This window comes from Artemia franciscana, chromosome 9, assembly GCF_032884065.1.
Source record: "Artemia franciscana chromosome 9, ASM3288406v1, whole genome shotgun sequence".
Lineage (NCBI taxonomy): Eukaryota > Metazoa > Arthropoda > Branchiopoda > Anostraca > Artemiidae > Artemia > Artemia franciscana.
Genome location: NC_088871.1, coordinates 5058076 through 5076083, shown reverse-complemented (window position 1 = coordinate 5076083; position 18008 = coordinate 5058076). Strand labels below are relative to the sequence as shown.

General features: G+C 33.7%; 2 protein-coding genes across 2 annotated transcripts in view; one reads left to right on the top strand and one right to left on the bottom strand.

The window, feature by feature from the left end:
* Positions 1-18008, top strand: part of LOC136030924 (uncharacterized) — a 307594-nt gene that overhangs the window by 113959 nt on the left and 175627 nt on the right. The window lies entirely within an intron of this gene.
* LOC136031550 (diaminopimelate epimerase-like) lies at positions 4624-5088 on the bottom strand. Its single transcript, XM_065711220.1, has one exon. It carries the CDS (start codon positions 5086-5088, stop codon positions 4624-4626), a length of 465 nt encoding a protein of 154 aa, XP_065567292.1.

The window sequence follows — 18008 nt, the reverse complement described above, 5'->3', positions numbered from 1 at the left end:
CTAGTACTACAAAACACACACAAAAAAGACATTTAATCAGCAAGAATTCAGCTGGCCCAGCTCTTAGCCAAACCATATAAATAAATTTAACATGCATTTATTTAAGCCAAAAAAAAACAACACAATATAACATACTACAATATATTAGAATTCTTATATTGAAATAATAGGCTATGAAAATCGTATACTCAAAGGTATCTAAAAAATGGAGTTAATAACTGCTTAAGCCCTGTAAAAGACCAGCAATCGTGTAGATTGTCAATTCATAGGATAAATAACATCCTTTTTTTCCACCCAAACCACTATTTGTAAAACTGTTTTAAGAATTGCGGTTCAAAAATTACAGTAAATAAATTATATGAATCCTGAAACAGATATGAATTGAAATTAATCATTAAGTTTCACCTAAAAAAAAAATAGAAATTACCCCTAACAGGGCTGAGTATGATGTCAATTAAAGCTTCTAAAGATCATAGTGCTTTAATTTGAACAAAATACATTTAAAAACTGGTCTCATTTTATAATTGCAAGATTGACAGTCTATACATTCTTATATTTTCTGGAATTGATATCAATCTCTACATATATATAAAAATAAGCTTTCTGTGTGTGTGTGTGTGTCGAGTGACGTCATGTTTGTGTGTCGACTGACGTCATGTTTGTCGACTGACGAAATTACAGACTGGGACATCGGGACAAAAATGACGACCGGGACACCGGGACATAGGGAATATAAATGACGACCGGAATACTCGAAGAGAAAGCAACCGGACACAAGGAATGTTCGATTAGCAATCACCATCAACAAAGCAGCGGGACACAAATGACGACCGGGATACAGGGAATATAAATGACGACCAGGACATAAGTAAACAAAAAATAAAAAACTAAAAAAAGGTAAAAACTACAAAAAAAACTAAAAAGAAAAAAACAACTAAAAACTAATAAAAAACTAAAAAAGCAAAAAAACTAAAAAAACTAAAAAAGAAAGAAAAATAAAAAAATGAAAAAAACGGAAAAATAAAGGAGAAAAACAAAACTAAAAAAAAAAATAAAAATAAGAAAAACTAAAAAAGTAAAAACTACAAAAAAAAACTAAAAAGAAAAAAGAAAAAAACTAAAAAAAATAAAAAAAATAAAAACCAAAAAAAAAGCTAAAAAGAAAAAAAGGGGAAAAACACAAAAATTTATTTAATCATATACCGATTCAAAAACGAATGTATATACAGACCGGGACACCGGGACACAAATGACGACCGGGACACAGGGATGACGACCGGGACGTGTGTGTGTGTGTCGAGTGACGTCATGTTTGTGTGTCGGCTGACGTCATGTTTTCGACTGACGAAATTACAGACCGGGACATCGGGACACAAATGACGACCGGGACACCGGGACATAGGAAATATAAATGACGACCAGGAAACTCAAAGAGAAAGCGACCGGGAACCGGGACACAAATGACGACCGGGACACAGGGAGTATAAATGACGACCAGGACATAAGTAAAAAAAAAACTAAAAAAATAAAAAAAAGGTAAAAACTACAAACTAAACTAAAAATAAGTTGTCTGCGTTTGTGTATGTGTGTGTGTCGAGTGACGTCATGTTTGTGTGTCGACTGACGTCATGTTTGTCGACTGACGAAATTACAGACCGGGACATCGGGACAAAAATGACGACCGGGACACCGGGACATAGGGAATATAAATGACGACCGGGACACTCAAAGAGAAAGCGACCAGACACAAGGAATGTTCGATTAGCAATCACCATCAACAAAGCACCGGGACACAAATGACGACCAGGACACAGGGAATATAAATGACGACCAGGACATAAGTAAAAAAAAAAAAAAAAAACAAAAAAAATGTAAAAACTACAAAAAAAACAAAAAAGAAAAAAAAACTAAAAACTAATAAAAAACTAAAAAAGCTAAAAAACTAAAAAAACTAAAAAAGAAAAAAAAAGAAAAAAAAGGAAAAAACTGAAAAATAAAGGAGAAAAACAAAACTAAAAAAAAAATAGAAAAACTAAAAAGGTAAAAACTACAAAATAAAAACTAAAAAGAAAAAAGAAAAAGAAACTAAAAAAAAACTAAAAAAAAAGTAAAAACCAAAAAAAAGCTAAAACGAAAAAAAGGGGAAAAACACAAAAATTTATTTCATCATATACCAATTCAAAAACGAATGTATATACAGACCGGGACACCGGGACACAAATGACGACCGGGACACAGGGATGACGACCGGAACGTGTGTGTGTGTGTGTCGAGTGACGTCATATTTGTGGGTCGGCTGACGTCATGTTTTCGACTGACGAAATTACAGACCGGGACATCGGGACACAAATGACGACCGGGACATAGGGAATATAAATGACGACCGGGAAACTCAAAGAGAAAGTGACCGGGACACAAGGAATGTTCGATTAGCAATCACCATCAACAAAGCACCGGGAAACAAATGACGACCGGGATATAGGGAGTATAAATGACGACCAGGACATAAGTAAAAAAAAAACTAAAAAAACTAAAAAAAAGGTAAAAACTACAAAAAAACTGAAAAGAAAAAAACTAAAAAAGCTAAAAAACTAAAAAAAATTAAAAAAGGAAAAAAAAAGAAAGAGGACAAAAATTGAAAAATAAAGGAGAAAAACAAAACTAAAAAAATAAAAATAAGAAAAACTAAAAAGGTAGAAACTACAAAAAAAACTAAAAAGAAAAAAGAAAAAAAACTAAAAAAAAACTAAAAAAAAAGTAAAAACCAAAAAAAAGCTAAAAAGAAAAAAGGGGAAAAACAAAAAAAAAATATTTCATCATATACCAATTCAAAAACAAATGTATATACAGACCGGTACACCGGGACACAAAAGACGACCGGGACAAAGGGATGACGACCGGGACACAGGGACACAACTACAACGGGGACGCCGGGGGACACTGGGGGATATTTAAATGACGACGGGGACACAGGAAATGTTCGATTAGCAATCACCATCAACAAAGCTCAAGGGCAATCATTAGAATCATGAGGTAGGCTATAACTAAAAAACTAAAAAAAAGGTAAAAAACTAAAAACTAAAAAAAAGACCAATTCAAAAACGAATGTATATACAGACCGGGACACCGGGACACAAATGACGACCGGGACACCGGGACACAAGGAATCATGAGGTATAGTTCTGAATACGGATTGTTTTCCCATGGACAATTATATGTTGCATGTTCAAGAGTCGGTAAACCTGATAATCTATTTATATGCACAGACAATGGGACAGCGAAGAATGTTGTATATTCGCAAGTTTTACGTAGTTAAAAACATATATATATATATATATATATATATATATATCAATCTATATTCACAGGTGGGACACAGGGACACAACTACAATGGCGCGTAACTGATATGGCGCGTAACGACTTACGCGCGCGGGGGGCTTGGGGGGCGCCAAGCACCCCCACCAGCTAGGTGTTGGGGTGGCGCCAAGCGCCACCCCAACAGCTAGTATATATTAAATGTCAGTTTACTTTTATTAATTCTCTAAGGCCCACTATACTATTAAGTTGATTTATTTAATTTTTTGTTGATGTTTCAACACATCTTACCACAGTCTTCAAAATAAATATCGATTTAAATACAAAGCAATTGACAATCGAGCCATTTAAGCCTGTTTTATGTCGCAATTAAGAACTTAATTTACCAGTTATACCACAATGAACTTTATATATTTCTTTTCTTTTTGAAGACATAACCATCGGTTTTACAAGTTAGTTTCAAATATTTCTAAGGCTTAGAAGGGTTGCACTTTTACTACTAAAAGTGCTTAAACATTAAAATAAAATATATCAACAATATTTATAATTTAAAACCACATGTAAGTACTGCTGTTCCTTTGCCAAAGAAAGTAGCTGAAATTAACAAATATGATACTTTTAAATTGGAAAAGCCATTTTTCTCTCTTCATTATAATCAAATCCTGCTTTCTAGGGTTATAATGACAGAAAGGCTAGGGCACATTCTGCAGATGAAGATTGATACATCCCCGAAGATTATCCTTTTCGGTCAACCATCTTGGGCTAAACAAGAAGCAGGCTGTCCACGGATCGGGGGAAGGATAATGTCATAAAGAAAGATTTAAAGGAAACGGGAACTTCAAGGGAAGCTCTGTTGGCCTCATCTGACTAGGTTCTGCGGTGGATTGTAGGTAGTAGTATTAGTAGTAGTAGTAGTAGTAGTAATCATTATAATTTTAGGGAGAAGTTTATTTAAATAAAAATATAAGCTTTTTGTTTGATTTTACTGATGGTTATTTTTTTTCTTATTAAAGATGATAAAACTAGCTTCTTTGCTTAATTTTATTTTATGACTAGTTTAAAAAATATTCTCCTTTAAAAATAATTTTAATCTTTTTAGCAGCGTATGTCATAATAACACCTTCATCCATTTTGTACTTAGAAACAACATATCCTTTGCTATAATTTATTCGAGCGTAATCCTTAATATAACCTCTTAATGTTGAAACAACTGTGGCGGCAGCTGCTCCTGTTCCACAAGCTAATGTTACACCAACACCTCTTTCCCAGACTCTTACATTTATTTCCTGATTATTTACCACCTGAATCATTTCCACGTTGCTTTGCTCGGGAAAACAGGAAAGCTTAGATAGACTTTCCCCAAACTTTTTATCAGTATATCTAAAGGTTGTGTTTGATTTTTAGAAACAAAAACAACAAGATGGGGGTTCCCAATGGATGTCACAGAAAAGTCGAAACTAATATTTTCTATTTCTACGGATTCATATAAATAAGGGGGAGGTATATTAGGATTCGAAGGGATATAGGGAATTTTCTCTTTCTGGAAATGAGGGTGACCTAAGTTTATATTCACAGACATAATGGTATTATCACTTTCTGTTTTAATTGAAACATGGGATAAATTCTTTTCAGACTCAGTATCAAATGCTTTATTTTGGATTAGCTTAAAGTGATAAATGTAATAGGCTGTACATGCTAAACCATTACCACAAGCTGATTTTCTGCCATTTGGATTATACATATCTGGTTGGATAATTTTGTTCATTGACATCAATAATCAAAAGACCTTGTGCCCCTGCTCCGAAATGCTTATTGCACATATTTATACAAAGTCCAGCTATGTCCACACATAAGGGTAAATTCTTTTTTTCAAGTATAATAAAAGGATTTCCCAGTGCTTGCATTTTACTGAAAATAATAGACATTATCGTTGTTTTTCAGGATTTAAACCACAAAATCTCACGAATGAAAAATTTAAATACTGATGAAACTAGAAAACATAAAAACTGTCCAAAAGAAAATATTAAGAAAAATTTACAGACAAATTAGCTAAAAAAAATGATTCAAGAACAGTTAAATTCAACCTTAGGCCTATTCTATTATTCAGTTATTATTAACTAAAACACTTTTAACAGGCCAAAATCTTAACTGAAAATATAGATACACTTACTTTAACAAATTCGACAATTCCAAATAGATTACTCAGCAAGTAGTTATGAATCAAATTTAGATAGTAAATACCTTTACCACTACTTTATTTCAACAAAGATCATAATTTCCTGCGAGGAGGCTCTAAAAAAAACAGTAGAATTTTCGGAAGATACGGGCACGTTCCAAAAGGGATTTGAAGACACTTAAATAGTAAAGCCAGGCTTTTACTATTTAAGTATCATTAAAATATAACTTAAATATCATAAAAAGTCATTAAAAGACTTTTTTCTTTTATATCTTTATTTCCGTTAGCCCTTCTTCTTGTCCATCTTCTTCCGTTGGCAAAAACATCTACATAGGAACAGATCTATTGAAATAAAAAAGAAAATAAAAGGGCTGCTAAAAGTATGAAAATACAAAGCAGAGGGAAATAGCAGAAGAGGTGTTTGTATAAGAAATATTTGAATGATACGTCATTTAAAACAGGGAAAATGTAAAAAAAGTTGCAAAAGTATTAAAAGATGAACTAAGGAGGTTTGAAATCAAGGCGAGGGTGTCACTAGCCAAAGTTTTTTAGAGAGAGCGAGGGATTTTTCCAGTTGGCTGGTCGTTTTCACCGACTTTTCTCTGTTTTGAGATAGAAAACTTGAGAGCATAGTTCAGCCCGAAGAATCGTATAGCCTGAGGAAGAATAGCCCCTTTGTTTACCTTCTCATTGGCTGGTATTAACCCGGGGAAACACCACACCGCATAAAAAACACGCGGAAATACCCCTTGGAAAAAAAACGGAAAAAAACTCACTGCGGAAAATACTTCCCCGGAAAATAACCCCCATAAAATGCCCCACCCCCACGGAAAATACTCCCTGCGGAAAATACCACCCCGTGGAATATACTCCCCATGGACAATACCCCCGAGGTTTTTTTTCTGCAAGGGAAGATATTCGGTACTTGTGTATACGCCATTCACTCATTCAACCCGCTCACCGGTTACTTCGTTAGTTTCTTCTAGCTTAGCGAGAGACAAGACAAAGACAAGAGACAGAATAGATGGGAAATGTATAATTTGGGCTATATATTTGCATATAAGAGGAGGGGGGTTAAAGTATATGGACAGTTTGAAATCACAAAAATTCTTACTTCATAATATGCAGAATATTATACCCCCCCCCCCCTCCCACCTAATGTGCAAATATATAGCCCAAATTTTTTTCTAAAGAGACTAAGAAACTGGTTTCTTGTCAAGTTTTACACATCTTAAACTTGAGTGAGTGACTTATAACACAAAAGTACCAGTATTTTTCATGAAGAGAGAGCTGGATTTCCCGGTATTATTTTAAAACGGTCAGAAATTAAATTTAAAAACAAGTTTTTTTCAACTGAATGTAAGAAGCAACGTCAAAAATTAAAACGAACAGAAACTATTACGTATATGAAAGGAGTTAACCTTTCCACAAGACCTTGCTCTTTAAGCTGAAGTTTCTGCTTTTTGTCCTAATTCCTTAAGAATGACTCCCGAAACACAACAGCCGTTTAATTAGAACAATAAACATTGTTTAAAGTTCTAATAAAAAATACTTTAACGTTAAGAGTAAGGTCTTGAGGAGGAAGCAATCCCTTTGATGAATGTAATAATTTCAGTTTGTTTTAAGGTTTGATATTGTTCTTTACTTTCAATTAAAAAACTTTTTTTTAGTTTAATTACTTACATATAGTATTTATTAACGGAAAACGTAAGTGTTTTAAAGAAAAATAAAGAGCCTTATTAAACCAAAAATGAGGAGAAATAAAGTCAATTAATCTTTAAAGTAAAAACTATAGTTAATTAGAAAAAAAATTAAAAAGATGTAAAATATTTTACATGTGAAGAAGACTGTCAATAAAAAGTAAACGGAAATAAATAAAAAAAAAAAAAATTCTACAAAACAAGCTTGTAAGAATGGCAAACAGCATCGTTAAGCCAGAAATGAGTAAAAATAAATTCAAGTAATTTTCCAAGCGTAAAACTACCAAAAATCACCATAGATATGTGAATTAAACCCAGAACAAACAGAATTACAATAGATAACTGAAGCAAACTCTAAACCACCAAGAATTAATATGAGCAGAACTGACAATCCCGTCACCCCCTCAAGACCAGAACATAATTTGCTCTTTACCGAAAAAAAAATACATTTTTTTTTCTTCACTTATTGTCTTTAACAAATAAAGAGCCCAAATGTAACAGAAATTACAATAGCCTAGATAAACTAGTCAAACTCAAAACGAGCAAACGTTAAAAGGATTATGGTTGACAACACTCGAGTCTTCTCAAGACTATAAATAAATTTGCACCTTACTAAAAAAAAAAATAATAACCGTGCATTGTCGTGTATCAACCGTGCATAATAACTAACCGTGTAATAATCGTGTAATTGTTATTATGGATAGCATCGTGTAGGCTGTTCATACCGTAAATCGACTTAGGCTGTACATCGTGTTTGGCTCTTAAGATACCGTAGAGTTGTAAAGTTTTTTTTCGCAGAGAACGATTTTCAGTTATCAAGAATTACTAATTGCCTTTAGTAACAAGGAGGTAGATGCCTAGGATATTGTTTAAGTTGGAACTTCTCTTTGGCTATTCAACTGACTTTTTGCCACTGCTATTTTTAATTCCCAGATTTGCCTCTCTTTCTGATCTTCATTGGGAGAGGGTATATAAGATGGCGCATCTCCCCCTGAGATTTGTGTTTGCAATCACAAGATTAAAAAATCACTATTACCAGCTCTGGAGGACCGAATTTGGACTTCTGAGTCGGAAATATACTAAGAGAGCAAAAGAAAAGGAAAACTGACAAAGAATGCCAAAACAGCAGCAAAAAACTTATTCTTAAGTCAATAATTTAGCTGTAAAAGGTTAAAAATGAAAAAAACTACTCAAACTAAACTAAAAAAAAATTAAGGTAAATACATATCAAAATAAAAGAAAACGAAAATTAAAAGAGAGAAAATATATATTAAGAACTTAAAAAAGACACTTATCAAAAGAGAAAGGGGATAAAAATAAGCGGATAAATACAAAAACCAAGGCAGAGCAACCATCCAATTAAGAAAGGAGAAACTAATGGGAGATTTTGTCCATTTTTTCGATAATGAGGAAGGCAAAAGCTTTTTATATTTATTGGTAAAGCAGCGAATGGGGGACAAAATGGGAATTTGCTCAAAACAGCTTAATGTCACAGCAAAAAATTGGGGAGTGACGTTTTGGGGGGGGGGATAATTCCCTTGCGACAGGTTCGTTATTGTATTATACGCCAAACAGAGCCAAAGCGTAATTCTCCTTTCATAAAGGGTTTCCAACCTTTCTCTTTGTAGAAGCAGAGAGTATGACGCATTGCCTTTTTTAAATTATTTGCAAGACGCTTTTGTTGGATAGATTAATTTTTTTTTTTTTTTCAGACTCTTCACAGGAAATACCTTGGTGCCAATCTGGACAAGCATATTCAAGATATGGGCGGAAAAATTAAGTATAAACCATTTAAAAATGGGAAGGGTGTTGCAAATGCTATTTATAACAGGTGAATTAGCTTAATAGATAATATCTCTAACATGAATATCCCACTCTAAATTAGAATAAATTGTTACGCCAAGTAATTTAAAGGAGGTTACAGAAATTTCAGGAGTAATAGGGGTATCAAAACTGGTAGTAGATTTAAGGAAACAATTTGACATTATCATAGACTTCGAGGTGTTCACTGTTATGAACCAGTCCGAGGTATCATCTCCAATTTCGTTGAGGATATTCGTAACACTGCTTGTTAATATTCTAAAGCAAGTTTCAACAACTGTTAGGTCATTGACAAATTTCCAATCGTCAGGCAAGTCCTTAGTGAGGCTATTAATCATAACTAAAAAGAGGGGGGACCTAGGAGAGTAACTTAGACCGTTTCGTTAGGGACAGAGAGAGGATTAGCATAATGATTCTGGTACTTTGTTAAATTGTCTGAGGTCAGTAAGTGGTAGGAATTTTTCCTCTAGCCAATCTTCAAGCAATCGTTCATATAGTTCCGAGAATTTAGAAATAAAATAAATGGGAATGAAGGCCAAGAAGTAAGATAATGGCAAAACAAATAAAGAAGTTATTAATAAAAGAATCTAAAATAATTAGAACAAATAAATAAAGAAAATAAGAAATTATATTCTGGTCTTGAGGAGGTGTGGGAATTGAAAGCCCTACTCATTACAGCTCACAGAACTCCTATTGATCTTACTGCTCTCTTTAGGATTGTGGTCTCCTTTCTTTTGAATGTGGCTGAGTACTTAATACTGGCTCGGTATTTACAATTTCCGAGATATCGAAAAAGAATTGCTAATTTCCGCGTTAATTTAATTGATAAACATCTAATTTTTATCCAGAAATTCTTTTTTTATAGATTTAGATATTTGTATTTTGAAGAGAATGGTAAGATCCATATGTAATTTAGAAAGAATGCTTAAAATTTGAAGAGGGAGATAAGAGTAAGAAAAGATGATAACTCCCATCCAATGGGGGTAAAGCTAAGGGGAAACTGTAAAATTATTCTTATTAGTCAAAATGACATCTAGAGAGGTATTTCCCCTAGTAGTTGGTATTTTAACCATTTGCTTAACTTTAACAGAAAAGCAAATTGAATCCATCCTAAGGTAAAATTCTCTATTGCCAGTTCGAAATTTTTTACACTCTCTTAATGAAATGCTGAAAAGGTCAGGTTTTGGGAAGATCAGGGCTCAACAGCTTCTCGCTGTTCCCGACAATGTGTTTTATTGTTAGTCCTTTGATTCATAAATAACTAATATTTCGTCAACACTGAGGTTTTAACAGAACTGTTCGGTAGCCTTTTGACCAACCAGACCAGATACTGATTTGATTTTGTTGATCTTCTTGAGAGAACGGAACAGGATCATTTTCTGGTAGGATTAATTGCTGATAAATTAGTAATTAATGCTGAGTTGACGTCAAAATGATTTGGATCTTTCTTACTTAGTCGGACGAGAAGAAGGATATACCATTCGCGGATCCATTGGGACCCAGCTCTCCTCCTAGGTCATTTTCTGTGGCCCTTATTTTTTTCTGTTTTTTAATTATTTTTTTTATAAACTGGTCAATTTGGTCAATTATTAGCGCCCTTGTAAAATTGCCCACACCAACACGATTTTGCTTATTAGCACCTTTGTCAAATTGAGCTCTTCAATTTTGCTCTATATCTACCCCTGGAATATTAGGATTCCCCCTGGAGAATAGGAATTTTCTGACACATTTAGAGTACTCAATTGGTTTGGAATTTCTAGGATCGACAGTGTGGACAACAGATTAGAAAAAATTTCAGATATATGAGCAGTGACGTAATTTCTTCAAAATCCTGAAGGGAAGAGGGCATAATAGGACCCCATTGTCACAAATCAGTTAAAAACAGTGAATACCGGAAAATAGGCCATATAGTGCCATAAAGGTAAATATATAAAAAAGAAAATAAATCTGTTTATGTGGATGCTAGAGTTATGTAGGCTTATCATGGTTTTGACAAAATATTTGAAGAAACTACTTTTCAGATGAGAGAGGGGGTCAAACATGGGTCTGGGGGGATGGGAAAAGCAGATGTCTAGGACTGGAATTCCCCCCCCCCCCACCTTAGCAAGTTACACTCCTGTATATGAGCCAAGGATTCATATAAACTTTTTTTATTCCAAAAATTTTTCTGGTTTCAGATTTTCAAATTTGACCATGGGTTATTTGATCTGACATTCATAGTTTTACCTTTTGGAAAAATGTCACTTTGACATGTTCCATCCTATGTAGTGGGAATTGGAAAAAATTCCGTTTGAACTGACATATCTCACGATATGGGGTTAGAATTAGCGTTGAAGTTGCTAAGAGTGTGAGGGGATCAACGAAAACTGAAACGCTGCTCTCTTTTTGACATGGTGCCACCTGAGGGGCAAACGCTTCTTCATGATGGAAGTTGGAGGAAGTTAAAATTATCCTATGGGAGAAGAGGGTGAGCACATATTCGACATTAATCTCCTTGAGAATACTGAGTATCTTGCCTCTTGAATTTATACATCGGGGTGTGATACGAAAGTAAAAAAGGTCCTTTAAACGATTTACTTGCATACTAAAATTATCCACAGAGGAACACTTTGAATCCCACCATTTTCATTCTAAGACACTTCACCTCCTGCATGAAAAGAAAATTGTACCCTCCACAATTGATTGAATTATCAAATGTTCTTAATCTGCATTCAGGATAGACTGTACTCCGATTTGTCATAAGGTATTTACAGTTAGATTATCAAATGAACACTCTGATAAGCATCTCTTTGGTCTTTATACATATGCACCTCTTTGCTTACACCTAAGACTTTTATATGCTTTTCGGTATTAACAAATAGCTAATTTTATTCTTTTGGCTGCTCTTTTGACAACCTGATGGGCAGCTAAAATCCATTTTTGTCAAAAAGGATTTCAAAAAGTAAAAAACGATTTTTGTAAAAAATTGGTATTGAACTATTTACAAGCACCCCAAGTGCTATGATATGAACTATTTATTTTCATGCACCCCAAGGCTTTATTTTTCCTTGATTCAATCTTAAAATCGATATATCCCTTTTATTAACCTATTCTTTTGCACTTGAGATCATTCATCCAGCTCTAGCTATTTGTGAAATATAAAATCAATATGTAGGTCCCATGGATGGGCATTGATCTTTTAATGGATTAAATAAAAAAACTAATTTTTTTAGCTGAAAGTAAGGAGCGACATTAAAACTTAAAATTAACAGAAATTACTCCGTATATGAAATGGGTTGTCCCCTCCGCAATCCCTCGCTCTTCACGCTAAAGCTTTTAATTGTTTTAAAAAGTAGAATTGTGGCAAAGAGTCAAACTTTAGCGTAAAGAGCGAGGGATTGCGGAGGGGACAACCCATTTCATATACGGAGTAATTTCTGTTCGTTTTAAGTTTTAATGTCGCTCCTTACTTTCAGCTAAAAAAATTAGTTTTTTTCTATTTAATTTCTGAACGTTTTTGAATTAATGCATGTTTGGTTTTGGCTCTCCGCACATAAATTATTAAAATGAAATTTGTATATTAATTCTTTTTTTGGCTAAATGGCTTTCTCTTAGTTTTGATCAGACGATTTTGAGAAATAAGGGGTGGAGAAGGAAGCCTAGTTGCCTTCCAATTTTTTGGTTACTTAAAAAGGCAACTAGAACTTTTAATTTTTAACGAAAGTTTTTATTAGTAAAAAATATGCGTAACTTAAGAATTAATCTACGTAACAAACTTTCATAACCTTATATTTTTATTATGTGTATGAGGGGGTTTGTACCCTCGTTAATACCTCGCTCTTTACACTAAATCGTAAGTTTTGTCCCAATTCTTTAAGAATGACCCCTGAATCAGAAAGGCCGTAGAATAAATAGTTGAAATTACTAAAAATACTTTAGCATAAAGAGCAAGGTATTTATCTCCTCCTAAATACCTCGCTCTTTATGCTAAAGTATTTTTAGAACCCCTCATATGCGTAATAATCTTTGTTCGTTTTAAGTTTCAATGCTACTTCTTCCTTTTATTTGAAAAAACGTTTTCATGTTTATTTTTCATTGTTTTCTTATAGTAATGCAAGAGAATCCTGCCCCCTTTTCATTGAATTTTTCTTCCCCCATGACAGATTCCTCCAAGGAAAGATCCTCAACATAGCCCCCTCTCCTCAGCCCCACCCCCAAACAAAATAAAATCCCCCTGAAAACGTCTGTACACTTCCAAATAACCATTACTATATGTAAACACTGGTCAAAGTTCGTAACTTGCATCCCCTCCCCCAGGGATTGTGGGGGAGTAAGTCATCCCCAAAGACATAGTTATTATGGTTTTCGACTATGCTGAACAAAATGGCTATCTCAAAATTTTGATCTGTTGACTTTGGGAAAAAAGTGAGCATGGGAGGGGGCCTAGATACCCTCCAATTTTTTTGGTCACTTAAAAAGAGCCCTAGAAATTTTCATTTCCGTTGGAATGAGCCCTCTTGTGACATTCTAGGACCACTTGGTCGATACGATGACCCCTGGAAAAAAAAAAAATAATAAACACGCACCCGTGATCAGTCTTCTGGCAAAAAATACGAAGTTCCACCTTTTTGTACATAAGAGCTTGAAACTTATACAACAAGATTCTCTGATACGTTGAATGCAATGGTGTGATTTTCGTTAAGATTCTATGACTTTTAGGGGGTGTTTCCCCCTATTTTCCAAAATAAGGAAAATTTTCTCAGGTTCGTACCTTTTGATGAGCATGACTAAATTCGATGAAACTTATATATTTAAAATCAACTTAAAAATCCGATTCTTTTAATGTATCTTTTAGTATCAAAATTCCGTTTTTTAGAGTTTCGTTTACTATTGAGCCGGGTCGCTCCTATGTTTTTTATAGTTAGGTCATTTATTTTCACTCATCTTTATTTAAAAATTGCACCTAATTGAAAAATATTTTCCTCTTTGCGCTCCGAGTTTGCGTGTAAGGAGGAGCTAGATAGTGAGAACCTATAATTCTAAAAAAAAAATTCCGTATTTTGTTTCTTTCTATCGAGGGTCAGACATGTGTCCACCACCGTAAAAGTGAAAACGCACTAACAAAATCACAATTACTGTTTTCTCTGTCACTCTAAAACATATAGCATATACAAATGCTGTCCTGTGGCTTACATGCAATATTAATTTTTTTATCAATAATTTATCTAATGTTAGTTTAGTTTTATGTGATTTTGAGATTTAATTGATAAGGTAAAATTCAAAGGCAGTAAAAGTTTCTTCGCAAATATAAAGAGTTTTGTACAACTAAAATGCGACTAGAGTCACAGTTTAAAATCAATTTCGCAAATACAATTAAAAACCAAGATAGTGGATTTTTTTATGACGTCAATTAAAAAAAAACAGAAAATACAAAAATTACTAAATATTTTTGGTTGGAGCAGGGTTGTGTTGTGTTAAGATAGTTTTCCTTCCCTTAAATTTCAACAAAAAACTAAAACACACAAACATGCTACATTTGTTTTTTTACTATGAGAAGTAATACTACTCTTAGAGTTTTCCTTACAATGACAGATAAAAATGAGTGTGGCTCCATGAAGAATAATCTTTTCCCTTTCTACTTAATATAGATTTTCACCTTTTTGGGGTGGGGAGACATTTTCTACTAGGGGGGATTTTACACGGTAACATGCCAGAATTTCACAGGGAACTTGCCCGAATTCCTATAGGAAATTCTTTATAGTTGTCATAATTTGTCTTTGCCGACTCAATTTTATATATGTGTACGTTCCACGGAAATTTTCAGCGAGATTGAAGGATATTTTCAGCGAGTCTGGAGGATATTTCTGGGGTGGGGGTGTAATTTTCATCGAGAAAATTTCTCCATGGGAGAAATCTGTGGGTAAAATTCTCCACGGGGTAATCTTTCGCGAGAGCAACTTTCCACTTGGGATTGAGGATTTCCAGGAAAAAATTTTCACGGAGGGAGGAGGTGATTTTCGGCGTGACTTGAATAATAACCAGATATTAAAGTCTCTTTTCCAAATAAAAGTACGCTAGGGAGAATTTATCAGTTGGAAGCATCTGCAAAAATATTTTCGGAGGATTATCAGCGAGGATGGAAAATTTTTGGGGGAAATTTCCGGGGAATTTTACGTGGAAAAAACTTTACTTGGAGACATTTTGGGCATGGAGAGGAATTTTCCATGGAGGGAAACCGTATTTCCCATCATTTTTAAAAAAATCAGCAATTAAATTAAAACAATTATAAAATATTTAAATAAAAGCTTTTTTCAACTAGAAGTAAGAAGCAACTTTAACACTTAAAACGAATTAGTGCAATCGTCAGCAAGAAGTCTTGGTCAATGTTCCTATTACCTGAACAATTTTTTAGGGTCATGAAACTATTGTCAATAGATGCATTTTGACTTTTGGAACATGTTTTCTCTCTTTCAAAACTACCGCAAACTCACCGTTATGGAGTTATTCAGGCCCAAATATTCTTGTATTTACACATATAGAATTGCAATCATTTCCATTTTCGTTGATCGGATATTTGAAATCGCGAATCTGTAATAGTTTAGAAACAAATTTGGGCTATATATTTGCACATTAGGGGGTGGGGGTAAAGATTAGCATATATTAAATACGTAAACTAACCATTGCTGTATTTAATATATGCTATACTTTACCCCCCCCCCTAATGTGCAAATACATAATAATTCCATAACGGTGAGTTTGCGGTAGTTTGCAAGAGAGAAAAGATGCTCCAAAACTCAAAATGCATCTATTAACAATAGTTTAATGACCCTAAACAATTGTTCAGGTAACAGGAACATTGACCGAAGTTTTTAGAGGATTTTCAGCGAAGATGAAATAATCAAGGGGGATATTTCGAGAGGTACTTTACATGGAGGAGTTGTATTTTACATGGGAGGAACTTTACTTGGAGGATTTCCAATGGAAGGAATCCATTGGAAGGATGTAATAAATGAAGAATAAAATCAAATACGTGAAAGAACAAGATTTATTCAGCCAGTGGAAAAATATAAAGACGAAGAACAATCAAAAATTTTGACAAGGACCACTGTCAAGTCGTCATCAGTGCTCATAAGAAAAAAAAACAACTGACCTTTCGAAGTGAATCTAACAAGACGAGAATAGATACTGAATAAAAAAAAAAAAACCAAAAAAAAATGAAACAAAATCCACCAAATATATTGAACAAGCATTCTTTGCCTCGCAATAGACTTTGCCTTTCTGCAACTTCGATTTTCATTAGATATGTGGAACAGGTTGTCTTAAATTAGACTGGGCGAAAATATTGATTGATTCTTTAATATTAAATTGTTGTAAATTGGGCTTAATGTAATATCTCCCGTGTCTCCATTTATAGCCAAATTTTTATTTATATATATTTTTTTATCTTAATTGCCTCTTTAAAAGATTGTGGTAGCCCATTTACAGTAGATATTAAAGTTGTCTCCTCAAAAAAAAAACGTTCTGGATTTTTGAAGATATGGAGGGCCAAGGTAGAATCAAAGTTGTCGTTTTTATTTTCAAATCTCAGCGACTTATCTATTGAAATTTCGTGTTCATGCTATCGTTCCCCCAGTTGTTGACGGGTCCTACCATTGTAAAATTTTAATCGTCTATCTATTTTAATCGTCTATCTATGATATTGTCAATAAGGTGAATTTGATAGCTATTGCAGTATAGAATATCTTTAACATCTTTCAATTCAAATTTTACATGATTACATGAACAGATTTTTAGAACTTCGTCAACTAAAAAGATTATTAACCTGCTTTTCACAGAAGGAGGGTGATTTGACGAGATATGTAGGTACGGATCATGATGTGTCGGCTTTCTATATATATATAAAATTTTAGGCTGGGAGTATTTTTATAATTAAAACATCTAGGAAAGGGAGCTTTCCTGAATACTCCAGTTCTATTGTGAATTGAAGATTCGAACCAGAAGAATTCCATTGTGCCAAAAAATCTTTTAGATCCTGTCCATGTTCCCATACAGAAATAAAATGATCAATGAAGCGAAACCAGAGAGAGTGTTTTAAGTGGAAAATATTCAAAGCAGATTGTTCTATGAAATCCAAGTAAAAATTTACCAAAAAGGAGACAAAATAGTGCTCATGGTTAGGCCCATACTCTGGAGGATAAATTTTTCTCGGACTTTATAATACAAAGAGAAGTTGCTGCAAAGACGAACAAGCATCATTATTGTGTCAATTTCCAAGATTTTATAATCTAACCAAGCAGAACTTTCTTTTATAATATTCTTTGTAAGGCCTGTTCACATTTATGGACATTGCATGAAGTGTAAATGGAAACTGCATCAAAACTAGATAAGATATTTTTTCTGTTATACTTTGATTTTTTAACTTGTCAACAAGATCTATGGAATTTTTTGTATAAGATTTCTGTATGGTTAAAAGAGCCTTAAAAATGGTGGCTAAGAACTTTTCAACATTCGTAGCTGGAGAACTATAGCATGCAACGATATGATGTGACGGAGTGTCTTTCTTATCAATTTTAGGTAAAACATAAAATTTTGGGACTGAAAAACCTTTGAAGTAGAATTTTCTGCACATTTGAGGGGTAATTAGTCTATTGTCTTCCAAATTTTCTAATTTTTTTCTCAACTGCAGAGTGTGTTTATCTGGGGGATCATTTTTATTTCTTTGTAAGTATGTTTATCCATTAAAAGGGTACTTTTTATTTTGATAATCTGCAGAATCCATAATTACAACTGTTTCCTTTGTCCGCTCTTTAAATTGCTGCATTTTTATCTCTTTTCAAGTTTCAGAGGGTTTATTTTCTTCCTTTCATTGAGTTGAAAGAGATATTGATGGCTATAATCAAGCATATTCTTTACGATTTCTCCCCAAAGTAGGTCTGGATTTTCAACCTCACCATGAGAGCTTTCAGAAGGGAAGCTTGTTATTAAAGGTAAATTTAAACCAAATCATGATATTTT

Coding starts and splice junctions, on each gene's coding strand:
- LOC136031550 (XM_065711220.1), bottom strand. CDS start 5,088: ATGTCAATGAACAAAATTATCCAACCAGATATGTATAATCCAAATGGC.